We start from the raw sequence: 15,304 nt of genomic DNA, 5'->3' as shown, positions 1-15,304 counted from the left end.
TCTATTGAACCTTAGTTTTCCACCATGACAGCTACCATTTTCGAGCCGTCAGCTTGGCGGAGAATCAAGCCCTGCAAGGGCGATGCAAGGGGGAGATACAGAAACAAGTATCTATCAACGTTCCAACGTCGTTGCAATGGAACATGTCTGTCTCTACATGCATGACCCTAGCAGGTAGCTTCAGTTAGAGACACGTTGACCGCCAGGACAGTATATATCCTCTTTACCAGACTCTAGTCTGGTAAGTAGGCCTGCCTGATCCTCTTCCCACCACTATCCCAAGTAACATCACCATGAAGTGGCTCAACCTCCTCCCCATAGCCTTAGGGCTAGGTACCTCCCCTCCCTTCCCTTTACCACCTACCACCTCTACCCATACTAACCAAGCCGAATACCAGCCCACGCAAGCATCATCTCCTTCTCCCCCCCAACCAATCCGGACATCATCTACAGCCTCACCATCCCCAACACCACCACCCTCTCCACCCCAGGCCCAATCTACGTCCAAATCACGGCCCCAACCTCCATCCAATGGGTCGGCCTAGGCCAAGGCGCCCAAATGACCGGCGCTAACATGTTCGTCCTATACACCTCGTCCTCGACCAAAATCACCCTCTCCCCGCGCTCCGGCCTGGGCCACTTCGAACCCCAATACACAAGCAACACCCAAATCACCATGCTCCCAGGCACCGGCATCTCCACCATCAACTCCACCACCGCCGCCCTCACCAACAGCAGCTCCCCCTCCTCCGATAACACCAGAACAACCATGACAGCCAACTTCCGCTGCGACAACTGTCTCACCTGGCAAGACGGCACCGGCACCATGAACCCCAAGGACACCAACTTCCCCTTCATCTGGGCCTACCGCGCCGGCGTACCCATCAACTCCGCCGCCATGGACGCCGACATCTCCATCCACGACGACATGGGCGGTATCCAAGTCGATCTCACTCGGGCCGGTATGCCACCTCAACCCAACGACACCACATCCCCAGACAGTAGTAGTAGTAGCAGCAGCAGCAGCAGCAGCAGCAGCAACACCACAAACCCCTTCGCCAACTACAACCCACTCACCGACTCCATCCCCGCCCAATCCCCTACCACCAACCCATCCACAACCTCCTCCCCGCTTCCAAACCTCACCAAAATGACCCATATCCTCATCTCCCACGCAACCCTCATGGCCCTCTCCTTCGTGCTGTTCTACCCGCTCTCCGCCCTGCTCATGCCCCTGCCCATCTCCCTCCCCATCTCAAAATTCAGACTGCATATGCCCCTCCAGTTCTTCACTATGCTTATGACCCTCGCGGGCTTCGGATGCGGCATCTACCTTGCCTATGAGACGGGGCAGTTGCGCACGGCGCACCCGATCCTCGGGATTATTGTCGTCGGGGTGTTGGTGCTGTTCCAGCCGGCTATGGGCTGGTTGCAGCATTTTGGGTATGTGAGGACAGGGGGTAGGACGGTGTGGGGGGTTTGTCATAGGTGGCTTGGGAGGGTGGTTATTGTGGTGGGAGTGGTTAATGGGGGCATTGGGATTCATGTTGCCAGGGGTATGGGGATGGCGCCGGTGGGGGCGGTCGTTGGGTATGCGGTTGTGGCGGGGGTGGTTGGGGGGATTTATTTGGGGGGCTGTTGGTGGCGTGGATGGTGGAGAGGAAGAGGAGGGGTGTGGAGGGAGAGAGGGATGGCGGGAGGGTGGAAAGTGTGGAGGGGAGGGAAGATGGTAATGGTGATGGAGAGAAGGGGGGTAGTGTGGAGGAGAGGGTTGGGTAGGATGATGATGATGATGATCAGGTGTGTTAAGTGTGTGTTAGTATAGACCACCAAAGATGAGAATAGTTCTGGCAAGGACCAAGGGTCGGAGTAGTGACTAACTAGTGGATCCCACGTGGTGTCAGCACTTTATTTATACCAAGACCAAATACTAGATCAGTTCTTAGTTATGAAATTGTGAATGTTCATTATTATCTATACCATATCTATATCATAGCTGCATAGCTGCAAGCTGCATCTAGAACTTAAGAACAGCCTTACCCAGGTTCTTTCCGTGGAAAATACCCAACAAACCCTCGGGCGCATTCTCAATACCCTGAGTCTCATGAATCAAAGTCTTGAAAGTGCCCTCCTTGATCCACTTCTGCACCTTCTCCTGATGCTCCTTAGTATACTTATCACCCATACCCTTGTCACCGACAATGAAACCACGCATATCCAGACGCTTGGTCAGCACATTGGTGATGTTCTTAATCGGGTAACCACCGCCATTGTACTGCGAGATCATACCGCACACGACGATACGACCGAAATCGTTCATCGCGTTCAGCGCAGCCTCAAGGTGCTCACCACCAACATTCTCGTAGTAGATATCCAGACCCTGGGGGGCCAGACGGGCCAGCGCATCAGCCGGCTTCTCAGTCTTGTAGTTGAAACCACCGTCGAAGCCAAGCTCCTTGATGATGAAGTCGAGCTTCTCGTCCGATCCGACGGATCCAATGACCTTCAGACCCTCATGCTTGGCGAGCTGGCCGACCAGCTGGCCGACAGCGCCACTGGCAGCGGAGACGAAGATGGTCTCGCCCTTCTTGGGCTTGCCGATCTCGTAGAGGGAAGAGTAGGCAGTCAGACCGGGCATGCCGAGGGCGCCGATGAAGACGCGGAGGTCCTCGATGCCGAGGGGGTTCTCGAGGGCGCGGACGCGAACCAGCTGGTCAGCGGCGACGGAGATGTACTGCTGGATAGGGAGGAAGCCGATGATCAGGTCGCCCTCCTTGTAGGCGGGGGTGTTGGAGCGGAGGACCTTGCCGATGATGCTGCTGTCGATGGGAGCGTTGAGGGTGAAGGCGGGGGAGTAGGACTTGATGTGGGCGGGGCGCATGCGGCCGCGCATGTAGGGATCGAAGCTGGCATAGAGGGATTGCACGAAGATGCCACCCTCCGGGGCCGGGGCGGAGGCGTCGTACGAGGCCTGCTCGATGACGACGTCCTGGCCGGGGACGAAGTAGCCGGTGGGGACTTGCTTGAAGACGAGGCTTTGGTTGGACATGGTGATTATGGTGTGTGTATATTTCACTTGAATGTGTTTTGAGATGCTATGAATGGAATAAGGGTCTGACGTAGGGTTTATATTTCCTGCGGATCATGGCGGGTGGAATGTCGATTACAAAGCACCATGGTGATTTCTACTGTATTGCCCCCTAAGCAAGCAGAAGCTTCTCGAGACGAGGAATGTCTTTTTTTTGAGTTACCTAGGCTCTTGCCAGAAACAGGCTGGTGTGGGTGGGTTTTCGACCGGGACAACGGGCAGATTGGTGCAGGAGCTCCGTTGAACCACGGCTCTGGTGGACCGTGCCGGTGATGAGGCAATCGGGGGATATGCTTGTTCGGGGCATCAACCGGGCAGGATGTGAACGACGAGTCCTGCTCGGCAAGTTAGAATTTTTTTTTCCCCCCCAAAGAGTGAGTGGGAGATGGTTTCAAACAAACGAACCCTTTCAAATTCAGTTCTTACTGTGTAAAGGTACCCCTCCGATAGGCTACACTCGACGGAAACGCATCTCCGTGAAGGGTTAGTTATGTCATACTGGCGGAGCGAACTTAGAATCAGGAATGGAAGCCGGAAAGTTTCCACTCGGCGGGGACTACGGTGTCGAGACTCGAGTTATGCTACGGGCCTCGGGATAAGGGGACAAGTGGGGGATTCAATGCAGACGGTGAAACTGATTAGTATTCGGCAACCGATGCTTATCAAGCAGAAATAGAAGATGTATTGAGACTGAAGAAAATCATCCAGATACCTCGGCAGTGGAGGATGTTGAGGTTGATTCAATGGATTTGCTGTTAGGTTATCTATCTCCATTAACCCCGGTATTAGTCAGCATAAGCTGTCAATCTTTTGGTAGGATAGATTCGGTCTTCGGCATCGACAGTATTGACTTCTATTTACTGCATCTCAACCACACAATGTTTGAACTTTCGACTGGGAACGCCCTTCTCAAATAGCACATCCAATTCCTCAAACGTCTTTCCTTGCGTCTCTGGCATCCACCAGAAGCAATAACCTGCACACAGTGCGCCCAACCCCGCAAATAAAAATCCCATCTTGCCCCGCCAGTTCCCCTCGTCTTCGTTCATCGCATACGGTATCACTACTGCGAACACTACCGACCACACAAAGCAGCTGACTGTGGCCAGCGCGATGGTCAGTCCCCGCAGTCTCGCCGATGAGACTTCCGCCAGCAGCACGTAGCAGAATGGCCCGAGACTGAGATCATACACGAACGTGCAGGCCAACATGAGCCCACACTGTCCCCATACCGTGGCATTGTCTCGTGGGACGACGTCGAGCACACCGATCAGGCACTGTACCACCGCCAAAGCGGAGCACCCGAAGATGTACATCGTTCGGCGGCCCACATAGGGCAGTAATAGCCACGATAGACATGTTCCGACAAGTCCCAGCGCCGTCAGTCCGATGTTCATCGAAAATGCATTTGACGAGTCCAAGCCCGCCAGCTCCATAAAATGCACGGCGTAGTTGATGAAGAAGACATTTCCCGTGAAGGCTTGCATGTTGTAAGCCATCACGCAGATCAGCAGGCGGCGGAGGTTTGGCCCACGCAGACATTCCCGGTATGTCGGTCGGTCGGCCTGGAAACTGGCTTCTAGACGCAGTGTCTCTTCGATATGGGATAGTTGCCGCGACACATCTACACCTGGAGTTGCTAGACGCCGCAATGATGCTAGTGCCGCTTCGTTGCGCCCATGCCGACACAACCAGTATGGTGGATCAGGGCAGAAGAGAATCAGCGCCAGCATGATGCATGGTAGCGCCCACTGCGTCGCGATGGGGATTTTGTACGACATGGTGGTGTTCAGCGACTCCGTGCCTTTTAGGATGCCCGATGCGATGAGCGACCCGATCGAAAAGGCAAGGTTGGTCATTGTAGCCGCGAACCCGCGGAGTGCTAGCGGAGTCACCTCACCCACGTACGCGGAGGCACAAATGGGGTAAAATGCGATGATACACCCATTTATGAGCTCGCCCGCAAACAACTGGGCTGGCGTATGACTGAAAAACTGCACGAAGATGAATGCGATGGACAGACACGAACACACAGCTATCATCACTCGTGGACCGAAGCGATCGTAAGCAAAGCCCGAGCAGAGGGCGCCCACGATGGCTCCTAGTAAATTGGCGTATTGGAAGGCGGAGATCCACTGAGCAGCTAAGACGTATTCCCCATGGTAGTTGTAGCCGTATGTCTTTTTGAAGACATCGAGACCGACTAGACCTTTGACAATACCGCCATCCTATACCAGTTAGGGCTACATCTCACTTCACATGGAGGATAACCTACAATGCCTTTCAAAATGGTCGCCTATGGCAAGTTAACAGCTGCTCTTCAACCGAACAAATATAGTAATTTCCTACCAGGTTCATGAACGACGCCCAAGCCACAGCCGGCCAGTGCCGTTGCATGGCTTCCCAGAACCCCAGCGCATGTTCCTTTCGAGTGAACTCCTGCGCAAACTCGGCTTCATCGCTCACACCATCCGCAAGAACCTGAACGACTGTCTGTCGCTTTTCATCTTGAATATTACCCATGGCGGGGTGACGAACTCTATTCTTCTCACATACTGGATGTTCATCTGCTTTATATGTGTGACGCGCTGCTGTCTTGGCCTTCTTGGCTCGGTTGATTGCGCCAATCGCTTCGGACAGCATGATGTCGGTACCATTTATTTTATTGTATGGCTCATCGATGCGATGTGCAGCTAAGCATCTCTATTTCTCATCTATCTATGATTTGCTCAATCCATTATCCACATCCCAAATATCGTACGGAATGCACTGTACTTGATTGGTAGGAGAGATTGGGAAACTCTCCTGTGCTGTCTTTCGAGGACCTTGGGGGTCTCTGCCGAGACAATTAGTGGTAGTGGGATGCTGGGCAATTGAGCAAGTTTTTACATATACTATCAAAAATTCATACTAAAGTATATACCAACTGCAGCTTGATGGTATAATATCATTTTTTCTTTATTTTTTGGGGGGGCTGGAAACCTTAATAAAGTTCATTCTTCTAGCTTAATCGTGCTAAACTAGACAGTATAAGATAAAACCAAAGGCGCTGGCACCCCAAACGGCAGAATTCAAAAGGCGGTCAAAAACATACAGAATCCACGGTGACCATTTGGATTCTGGAATGCCTTAAATCCGCTTAAATCCGCGGGCTTTTGATCGAGGTTCACTAGGTTCTGCCGCCTTTAGCGGTCAAGTGGGCGGTCACGAGGGACAGTATTGACAGGCTGTGCCTGCATATAGTGTGCTTGTTGTTGGTGAGCATCTACTTGGCTTCTTATTCATTAACTACTACCCTAAAATGTTCCTGCTCATCTCGAGACTTGACACACCCTCTAGCATTGTGTAATACTCCGAATTCATGCTGGCGAATGCAATCTGTATATACTACGATGTGAGTATGCCTAACGTTGCACAATGAGCAAACTTCAATATCATTCGACAAGCAATATCCTAACTACTATCCCAGCCATCTTTCGACATAAATCTACACTCTTCATCAGAGTACACAAATTTCTAATCACCAACGGATGTAATTATACGCACACTTTCCATAGTATAGCGCAGAAGCAAGTATCTGCATGTCCCCACTACTCTCCCACCCTAGTACTTCATACCGTCCGACCTCACACAAAGTATAAGTCCATAAAGTGAAGAGCATGCTCCAAGCTCCGAATCTCCCGCATACACCCCCACCCCGACTCCTTAAGCCACCTCATAACCCCAGTCAACCATGGGACACCTGCAGTTCTGCCACCTTGCATGGAGGCATCTCCCCCCGCCGCAGACAATCCCGTCGGCCTAAAGGATCTAGGCATGATATAAGTGTGACGATTTTCCAAACATCTTCGTAGGCATGAGACCGACGCGCGGCACAAAGGACGACTTTGCATAGGGTAGAAGATGAGAATGTTCCCCACAGGGAGCAATAAACACACCTGAACAAGCGTCTCTAGATGCTTTAGTCTGAGGACGGACTTTCTCTCGTCGCAGAGTACCCCAAATGCCCTCAGGGGCATGAGGTCATCCCCGACCGCTATGCTCGGGGTTGGTGGTTGGTCGAGGAGCATTTCTCGCCAGCTGGCTTCGGGGCGGGAGTAGGGGTGGTTCCGTCCTAGCCTTGGATGGTTCGTTGTTTGTAGGGGCATGAATGGGCGAAGCCAGTTGCTGCTACCTTGTGTGCTGTTGACTGATCTAGGGTTGCTGACGAAGTGCTTCAGAAGCTTGTCCATGAACGGGTTTGTGGTGCGCTTGGGATTCTGCTCTTCGGTGGGTGGCTGCCTTTCAGGTCGGAAGAATAGGGTTCTTTGAAGGGTCGGGGATGTCTTGATGAGTGAGTTCCAGAGGTGGCAGACGCGTCGGGAGAGAAGGAGGGTGGTTGCATCAAGCTCCACGAGGACTTGTTCCAGTACCTCGGGGATGAGGAATATCTTGTGTGGTGATTCCATTGTTCTGGTTTTGGTGATGTAGCTTTTCAGGTGGGTTTTGTTTATATAGCAAGTAAAGAAATGTTTACCCTGCGAGTAGATATTGCGTAACTGAGACACTAGTAGTTGTGGAGACTTTCTTTTGTTGTCGTCCTAGTTGTTGCGCTGGAATGTAATGTGATGGACAGGTAAAGACCGAGATATCTGGACTTCCAAAGGAAAGGTACGTTCCTGGTTACGTAGGGTATTATCATTTATTCGTATTGATGAGGTACACGACTGGCCATTTGAAGACGGGAGGGTGATGAAATGATGAGAATCGTATAGAAATTTCACCAGTCCCACATTCAGAACATCATCATTCGTATACACCGAGTCCCGGCTCCAGATATAGATTGACATAGGCCCTTATAAGATGTCAATGTAGAGAGCCAGTGATTGACCATAGTCACATTCCAGACGAATTCCTGTTCAGGTCTTGTAAACCACCTACAATCGAGCCTCCGAAATATCAAGTCCATATTCCTCTGCCAGCGCATCGCCGCATGTCAAACCAGTCACATACGCGGTTGCCTGCGTGTGGTTGTTGGTCAAAACAGGCACCACACCCATGTCAGCGATTCGCAGATTCTCGACACCAAATACCCGGAACCGGCTGTCCACGACCGCATCGACATCCCCGGATTTGCCCATCTTGGTCGTGCCAGTCATGTGCCAACTGGACCCGAGTGTGTTCTTCCAGAAGTCAAGAATATCCTCATCCGAATCGGACGGAGGAGCAATTAAGGCGGACACTGTGTCCTTCTGGAAAGATTCATGCTTCGTTACCTCTAGCGCATGGCGGTAGATCTCAATACATGCGCGCCTGTCAAACGGATGTGACAGGAACTTCGGGTCAAACAACAGCGGGTCTTCGGGGTTGGCTGACTGCAGACGTACTTCGCCACTGGATTGCTCGTTCATCAAGAACACGAGCATGCAAACGTAGCTGTAGTCTTTGAAGGGCTCGGGAGAGATAAGATGCAGTGGGAAGTGTGTCATGAATTCATAATGCGGCACCGTGTCGCGTTGGAGGAAATCCTGCACAGTCGGAGGCAGTGCTTTGAATTCTTCAGATGCGACTAAGCGATCCGATTTGAGCCAGCCGGCGCCAATCTGACACGAGTGACGTGCCCATGGTCCAGTGCCATCTTTGCTCCATTGCTCTAGAGCCGACTCCATGGCGGCCGGGTTGCCGAAGAAGGCATCGCGATCGTTCGTTGTCGGGTTTCGTTGGAAGCAAAGCGGTGCGAAGAAGTGGTCTCGAAGACCCTGACCTACCGCGGGTATGTCCTTGATGATGGGGATCCCAAATTGTTGCAGTTGGTCCGCTGGTCCAAGTCCCGAATGCATGAGGATCTTGGGCGTGTCCAGTGATCCGGTTGTTAGAATCACTTCCTTAGATGCGAAGTCTGCAGCGACGAGCCTGGTTAGTTGGATAATTCAATCAAATGATGATTTTAATGCATACATCTTGCCCCCGTGGTTTCCACACCAACAGCCTTGGTGCCTTGGAGTACGAGCTTGAGCGCCGGCGTCTCCGTTATGATAGTCAGATTAGATGGTGCCCCATCTAAAAGGTCAGTTGCCGTCACTCTTCGGCCCTGGTGGGATGAATTGATGACCAGAGCCATTCCAATCGGGTCTCCCGAGTTGTGATCAGGGTTGCGAGTCAGGCCAGCCTGCTCGAACACATCCATCATGAGAGGAAGATCCTGCTCCCATTCAGCCGCATAGCCGACCTTCAGACCCCCCTGGGAGCCGTGGTCCGAGGTATTTGGGGTCGCATATTTGCTGTGCTTTGGGTCCACAATGGCACCGTTGAACGTCTCCAACTGCCTGAATCGAGCTTGCATGCGCTCCCAGCGAAATAAGTCATCATCAACAAGCCCAGCCCATTGGTTATAGTCGTCTCGCGCACCCACGGTGTAGACACCGAAGTTGATGGCGCTGCTGCCACCCAGCACCTTGCCCCGAGAATAGTCGATCTGTCGACCATTACAGTGCTCTTGCGGGGTGGTCTTGTAGCCCCAATTCAGGTCCTCATTCATAAAGGTTTGCCATCGCTGGCCGTCCACACGCAGCGATAGATCATCCTTACGAGGGCCGGCTTCAAGCAGGAGGACCTGAGGGCGTCGCGTTGACCGAGCAAGTCTTGAGGCAAGGGCACAACCCGCCGGGCCACCTATAATATTGTTAGGTGTAAAGGTCCTGATAAACGAAGAGACTTCCATACTGACCACCCACAACGACGAATTCCCACGTCTGATCAGTTGAGGCCATTGTAAAGTCAAGAGTACCACCCTGTCGGCAATCGTAACACAGCGATAAGAACAGTGTCTCACAAGACAAAAGGATGACAAGTCAGAAGAGCAGATGCCCCAAATAAAGGCAACTGACAGAAGCTCGGCGGGTGGGACTCCCATTGTGTCTAGTCCTGGGATCGACAGTAAGATACGAATGACAACCCCGCAACCTTCGCGCCATGTCCATTCCCGGCCAACCTAAAAAACGGAACCAGAGACGGTTTACACCGTTGTGTTCTGAGCTGCCGTGTCCTGGGTCAAGTCAGCCGTGCGGACACATCATGGGCTATTCCAGGCCCACAAAGTCAAGACTAAGTGAGTTGGACGTCTCTAGGCAAACTGGTGAGGTCCACTCAGAGCCGTTCAAAGTGATGATCTTTGAGTTTCGCGGCGCAAGACCGACAGCTCTATTTCCCCGAGACCTTCCCTCCTCGGGGGCATTTCCGCAGTGGAATTGACGCATTGTCTCAAGGAGTTAACAGCATGCATAAGCTTGACAGGGATCATCTTCCTAGTCGCCCTGCTGAATTCTCCTTCGCCCACCACTTGTCGTCCAGCTCTTTGCCATTGGTGGAAGTGAACACGAGCAAAGAGGGGAGAAGACATAACATTCCAGTGCAGACCTCTCTGTAAGCCGACTAGACCAGAATTGTCGGGTATGCGACCGGGGGGTACGAGATCAGATACTGCTTGGCGGAGTTCATGAAGAGTTGCAGAAACGCGAGGTTGAGAAAACTTGCATAATGGAATGCAGTTTGCTGCAGAAGCTTATCACCTCCCGCATCGCTTTTATTTTTATTTTTCTTCTTTGTTCCTCCTTCACTACCGAACAGACAAATCGACGCCCGCATTACTTCCTCCCCAGGCCTCAAGCGTCTGGTACTCCAGGTCCGAACTTAGCGCCCGAGCAGCAGAGTCAATCGGCACGGCGATGAGGACGACATACGGGGGCCTCTTAGACTCTTGATCGGGGATGGAAATCCGAAATCCTTGTGGAGAAGAGGGGGTCAGCGAAGAGCTCGTCCAGCGCGACTAGCGCGGCCACTTCACCAGTCTCTGTAATCTGTCCTCCGTAGGTTGCGCGGCAGCGCCGATCGGGGCGCAACCCAAGTGGGGAGCGTTTGTCGAACCAAGACAGGTGTACAGTAGCTCGGATACAGTAGTACTAACGGTAGTACTTCGGAGTCCGGAGAAAATCAGTGATGGTAAATGGTTGCAAAGTCGGGCTGTGAACGAGAGTGGAGTTGTATTGCTAAATATGGGAGATGGAGAGCCGAGAAAAGAGCCCTCCAAATTCCATGCCTGAGGCCACACTGCATTGGGTAAAGGCATCCTGCTACGTTCTAGCAGTTGCTTTACTTAGTAGACGGTCACCAAGGACAAAGTGTAAAAAGAATTGAAAGATCAAAGCAGGCATGAAGATGATGGATGGTCTCATTATGCGCTTGTATATCCGTTTACCTTTACATCTATATATAAACCAGCAATTGCAGGCAAGCATCATAAGGGGCACCTACCAACAGGCACGAAATAAAGAACCTCTTCTATTGTACTGCCGCTTACCTGCATGGTAAATTGTACTACTTCCTCTTCCTGAAGCTAGTGGTCGACTGTTCTTATTAAGAGAAAGTTCTAATAAGGGTACTTTGAGGCCCGCCCTGGGTGCATCCGGTCCCCCAGTCGTACACCTTAGCGACGCATAGTTACACCGCGCGTAGCTTGGTGTCACAGCCCAAGATAAGGTCCGCACATAAGTAGCTTGGGTATTAATATAGTCGTCAAAATGTTTGTCGAGCAAATATGACGAGAGGCTGCCATGGAGATCTAAAGTTAGTAGTAGTAACACAGGAAGGACCTTCCGACCCAGTAGGTCCGTTCCCCGATATGCTCGATGCTTCGAATGGAGCTTCCTATGCTTGCCACTGTCAGCGAGTTAGGTGCATCAACCACAACGATCAACAATGTTGATAAACCTAGCATTGCTGATGCTCGAGGTATCGTCTCTCGTCAGAGCCAGTTTTGCATGTCGGTGTCAACCTAGCGACGCATGCTGGCCTTCCGAGGATGAGTGGAAACACTTGAATGAATCCATCAGTGGCCGTTTGGTTCGCGTCTACCCCATTGGTCACGTATGCCATGCGCCCTTCTTTAACCAAGCCTCCTGCAATCAGCTTGTTCACTTGCAGTACGATTCTAACTGGCGCGCAGAGCAACCAGGTAGGCTGCCAGTCATGAGAAATTGCCTCGGTCTGTTGTCGCTGACATGCATGCAAACACCACAGGAGCTTTGCAAAGCTTCAACTGGGAGAATTGGCCGGGGAAAAACGAAAGTTGTACCATTGAGGCAAACTCGAGCTCCATGTGCGGGCAAGGGCGCATACCGTTATACTCTGCAGTAGTCCACTCGGTCACCGAGATCCGCACGGTGGTCAGGTTTGCCAATCAAAGAAATATTCGGTTGGTTATTAAGAATACGGGTCATGACTCAACTGGTCGATCAGGTGCTCCCAATTCTCTTCAGGTCTTCACGAATCGCTTGAAAGACATAACCTTCCACGACGACTTCGTCCCTTCCCAAGGGGGGTTAAAAATGGATAAAATCGACGCCACTGGAGTGCCTGCTGTCACAATCGAGGCAGGAGTCATGGTAGGTGAGCTTTATGCCGCCGCTGCTGCTCGGGGACTTATCGTGGTAGCAGGCGAATGCTCCACGGTCGGCGTTGCTGGAGGGTATCTCCAGGGAGGTGGAGTGTCAACAGTCCTTAGTCCATTGTACGGACTGGCGGTAGACCATGTTCTGGAACTGGAAGTTGTGACGGCACAGGTACGTGCAACTTTCCATCGACGCTCACAGCGCTAAACGAACCAGGGCGACATAGTCTCTGCAGACGAGAACCATCACGAGGATCTGTTTTGGGCCCTCCGGGGAGGCGGAGGAGGCACTTATGGCATTGTCACCAAAGTCACGATGCGAACATTCCGAGATATCCCATCAGTTATCCCGACCATCCATTTCACCTATCCACAAGCAGATAATATATTCTGGCAAACAGTAACACAGATTGTGGGACTAACGCAATCCATGTCGGTCAACGGGAATTCTGGACAGTACATAGTAGGTCGTCTACCGAGTTACCATTGGTACGTGAACTGGACAATGTTCGTCTGGGACGACAACGATTCAAAGTTGCTTGAAGAACAGGTTCTGCCCTTTCTGAAGTTTCTTGACTGGCTTGGTATCGAGTATCAATATGAGTTGGCCGAATACTCCAGAATCAGCGCCTTTCTCACTATTCCCAAGCAGGCAGACATTGGCGGGATCGGATACCTGCAAAGCAGCGTAGTGATATCCGAGTCATTCATTAATAGCATCGCCGGCACTTCAAGACTGACAGCGTCCTTTTCGAAGCTGGTATTGGATCCTGGGGCACTAATCACGGTCAATGTGTTGGGAGGGCAGATTAACCTCAACGCCAAGGAGGAAGACACATCTGTCAATCCGATGTGGCGGTCATCTTCCCTCCTCGCAGTTCTGATGCAATCATTCCCGCCCACGCCCGAAGCACAATCAGCCGCACATCAAACGCTGTCCCAGATCAATACACCTATCCTTGCCTCCATCGATCCTGAGGGAGGTGGTGTCTACTTCAACGAGGCAGATCCTGATCAGAGTGACTTTCAAAATGCTTTCTGGGGTCGCCATTATGGCCGATTGCGTCAAATCAAGAGCCAGTGGGATCCGGACGGCCTGTTCATGGTGCGGAACGGGGTTGGCAGCGAGGACTGGGATATTGAGAGTATGTGCAGGAAGGAGACTATGGCACCGGTCTAGGCCATCAAAGTATGCGGGAGGATTTTCATGCCACCGTAGGCTGGCGCTCTCATCCGAAGCCAAGTATATAATTAGGAGAACCAGTGGCTTCGGGTCCACAACAATGGGATCGATGGAATGCGGAACTTTAGCACATGGCATGAATAGTTTTTTATGGCACTGACCAGCTTTCGTTCCCGGCTGAGGAACGAATTATGCAGATCCTTGCTTATTTCGTGTAGATGGAGGGAGGTGCATACGAGAAGATGCTAGGACCATCAAAGTTTTGAAGTTCCAAAAGGGGGTTACTATTAGGTTCGTGTTACTGAACAGAAATCTGGGGTAAAGCACTAGAGCCACGAAAGGTTGTGCTTCGGAAACCCCATGTCTAATTTGGGTATCTTTCGGACGAGATGGCGAAGCACCAATATAGAAAGTGAAGGGTAGGGGAGATGAGGGAAGGAGAGGGGGAAGGGAGTTGGAACTGACATTTCCAGGGAAGTTAGACGAGGGAGAGCAGACGAACCATGTGACTCCTCCCCCCCAAATACCGTACCACCAGCCACAGTCTTGGCTGGGCTCGGCTATTGGGAGAACCGACGAACCAGCCGGGGAACCAGAGCAGCGGGTATTCGGTACGCTGGAGTATGCGCCCAGGCCTACTATTAGTTAGTACGGAGAGTAGGACTGGGAGTCCCTTAACAGTTAACACCGCCCGGCCCCCGCGGAATTAGGGTCAGCCGGACAAGAGGCCCAAGCCTGCAGAGTTCGCAGAGGCGCCGGCGCTGTAATGCCAGCTTCCCCGAAATTCAGGCAGGCGGGTTCAACCCCAGACTCTTCCCTAAGTCCATCCCAGAACTCTGTCTCTTCCAACCCCCTCCCCAACTCCTCCCCATGATCCAATAATCTAGTCCCTTCTCTTCCTTCGCTTCTCTCCTCTTCTCTCCGCTCGCTCTGTCGCTCTTCTTTCGCCTCCCCGCTCCTTTCCATCTTCTACCCTTTTCTTTCTCAATCTCTCAATCTTTTGAAATCAACAACCACCCCTCACCTCCGGGTGTTAACGGCTTTCTTTCTTTCTTTCTTTCTTTCTTTCTTTCTGAGTTTCCTTCACTGTTCGTTTTGGCCTTCCTTCAGCGATACAATTAAAATAGACCTCCAGTGGCGTCGCTCCAAAACCTTCCGACTTTTCCCCTGTCGCCCTTGAAGACCTCCTTCCCCCTTCATCTTGCGACGAACGGTACGAACAACCACCTTAAATCGCCACCAGAGTCTTTTCCTCCCACTAGCGTCCTACATTCAAATCAGTATTGAAATTGGGCGCTTGCGTGCGTTTCATGGCTATCCGGTAAACCGGACGCTGCGCCTCACTTGACGAAGGCTAATCTGGACCTAGGAGGCTCCAGAGACCCCTTGCGATCGACTGGGCAGTTATTCGACTGGGAAGATAAGGATGCAAAGAAAGACGTGGTTTGGTTTTACAAGTGCTTCTGGTCTGTCGCATCTCTTGCTCGTCGGAACGCATAGACCGATTTGCCGGATCTTGACATCGATTTGACATGGCGCTACCTTCTAAACTCATCGCAATCGGAATCTATAACCGGCCTACTGCCTTAGTCCTCTGACCTCCATTCCT

The 15,304-nt window shown here is 51.9% G+C and overlaps 6 protein-coding genes across 6 annotated transcripts; 2 read left to right on the top strand and 4 right to left on the bottom strand.

The window, feature by feature from the left end:
* Window positions 1–293: 293 nt before the first annotated feature.
* On the top strand, window positions 294–1,839 carry BO83DRAFT_425204 (cytochrome and DOMON domain-containing protein; the record flags this gene model as incomplete). The annotated part of the gene is made up of 3 exons (XM_025535194.1): window positions 294–333; window positions 399–1,443; window positions 1,821–1,839. The coding sequence occupies 3 exons, from the start codon at window positions 294–296 to the stop codon at window positions 1,837–1,839; spliced, it is 1,104 nt and encodes a 367-aa protein (XP_025390122.1).
* Window positions 1,840–1,984: 145 nt separating this feature from the next.
* BO83DRAFT_376760 (MDR family NADP-dependent oxidoreductase) lies at window positions 1,985–3,076 on the bottom strand. Its single transcript, XM_025530809.1, has one exon. The coding sequence runs from the start codon at window positions 3,047–3,049 to the stop codon at window positions 2,018–2,020; it is 1,032 nt and encodes a 343-aa protein (XP_025390121.1). The 5' UTR covers window positions 3,050–3,076; the 3' UTR covers window positions 1,985–2,017.
* An 869-nt stretch (window positions 3,077–3,945) lies between these two features.
* On the bottom strand, window positions 3,946–5,611 carry BO83DRAFT_334143 (putative MFS alpha-glucoside transporter; the record flags this gene model as incomplete). Its single annotated transcript, XM_025528364.1, has 3 exons — window positions 3,946–5,316; window positions 5,364–5,384; window positions 5,438–5,611. The coding sequence occupies 3 exons, from the start codon at window positions 5,609–5,611 to the stop codon at window positions 3,946–3,948; spliced, it is 1,566 nt and encodes a 521-aa protein (XP_025390120.1).
* A 1,287-nt stretch (window positions 5,612–6,898) lies between these two features.
* On the bottom strand, window positions 6,899–7,536 carry BO83DRAFT_425201 (uncharacterized protein; the record flags this gene model as incomplete). The annotated part of the gene is made up of 2 exons (XM_025535193.1): window positions 6,899–6,973; window positions 7,027–7,536. 2 exons carry the CDS (start codon window positions 7,534–7,536, stop codon window positions 6,899–6,901), a joined length of 585 nt encoding a protein of 194 aa, XP_025390119.1.
* Window positions 7,537–7,770: 234 nt separating this feature from the next.
* BO83DRAFT_224317 (GMC family oxidoreductase) lies at window positions 7,771–9,938 on the bottom strand. The gene is made up of 3 exons (XM_025526848.1): window positions 9,795–9,938; window positions 9,026–9,739; window positions 7,771–8,966 (listed from the first exon to the last, which is right to left on the bottom strand). Exons 1-3 carry the CDS (start codon window positions 9,835–9,837, stop codon window positions 8,005–8,007), a joined length of 1,719 nt encoding a protein of 572 aa, XP_025390118.1. The 5' UTR covers window positions 9,838–9,938; the 3' UTR covers window positions 7,771–8,004.
* A 1,883-nt stretch (window positions 9,939–11,821) lies between these two features.
* Window positions 11,822–15,195, top strand: BO83DRAFT_425199 (FAD-binding oxidoreductase; the record flags this gene model as incomplete). Its single annotated transcript, XM_025535192.1, has 4 exons — window positions 11,822–12,077; window positions 12,143–12,684; window positions 12,730–13,657; window positions 15,065–15,195. 4 exons carry the CDS (start codon window positions 11,822–11,824, stop codon window positions 15,193–15,195), a joined length of 1,857 nt encoding a protein of 618 aa, XP_025390117.1.
* Window positions 15,196–15,304: the final 109 nt, after the last annotated feature.

Source organism: Aspergillus eucalypticola (assembly GCF_003184535.1).
Source record: "Aspergillus eucalypticola CBS 122712 chromosome Unknown BO83scaffold_7, whole genome shotgun sequence".
Lineage (NCBI taxonomy): Eukaryota > Fungi > Ascomycota > Eurotiomycetes > Eurotiales > Aspergillaceae > Aspergillus > Aspergillus eucalypticola.
The sequence above is the reverse complement of the archived record's forward strand: the minus strand, read 5'-3'. Positions and strand labels throughout refer to the sequence as shown.

What these genes read in the sequence shown, in the direction of transcription:
- BO83DRAFT_376760 (XM_025530809.1), bottom strand. Translation starts at nt 3,049, where the DNA reads ATGTCCAACCAAAGCCTCGTCTTCAAGCAAGTCCCCACCGGCTACTTC.
- BO83DRAFT_224317 (XM_025526848.1), bottom strand. Translation starts at nt 9,837, where the DNA reads ATGGCCTCAACTGATCAGACGTGGGAATTCGTCGTTGTGGGTG. An exon ending in GGAATTCGTCGTTGTGGGTG is followed by an intron (nt 9,740 to 9,794) that starts GTCAGTATGGAA and finishes ACAATATTATAG; the next exon opens with GTGGCCCGGCGGGTTGTGCC. An exon ending in GGAAACCACGGGGGCAAGAT is followed by an intron (nt 8,967 to 9,025) that starts GTATGCATTAAA and finishes TCGTCGCTGCAG; the next exon opens with ACTTCGCATCTAAGGAAGTG.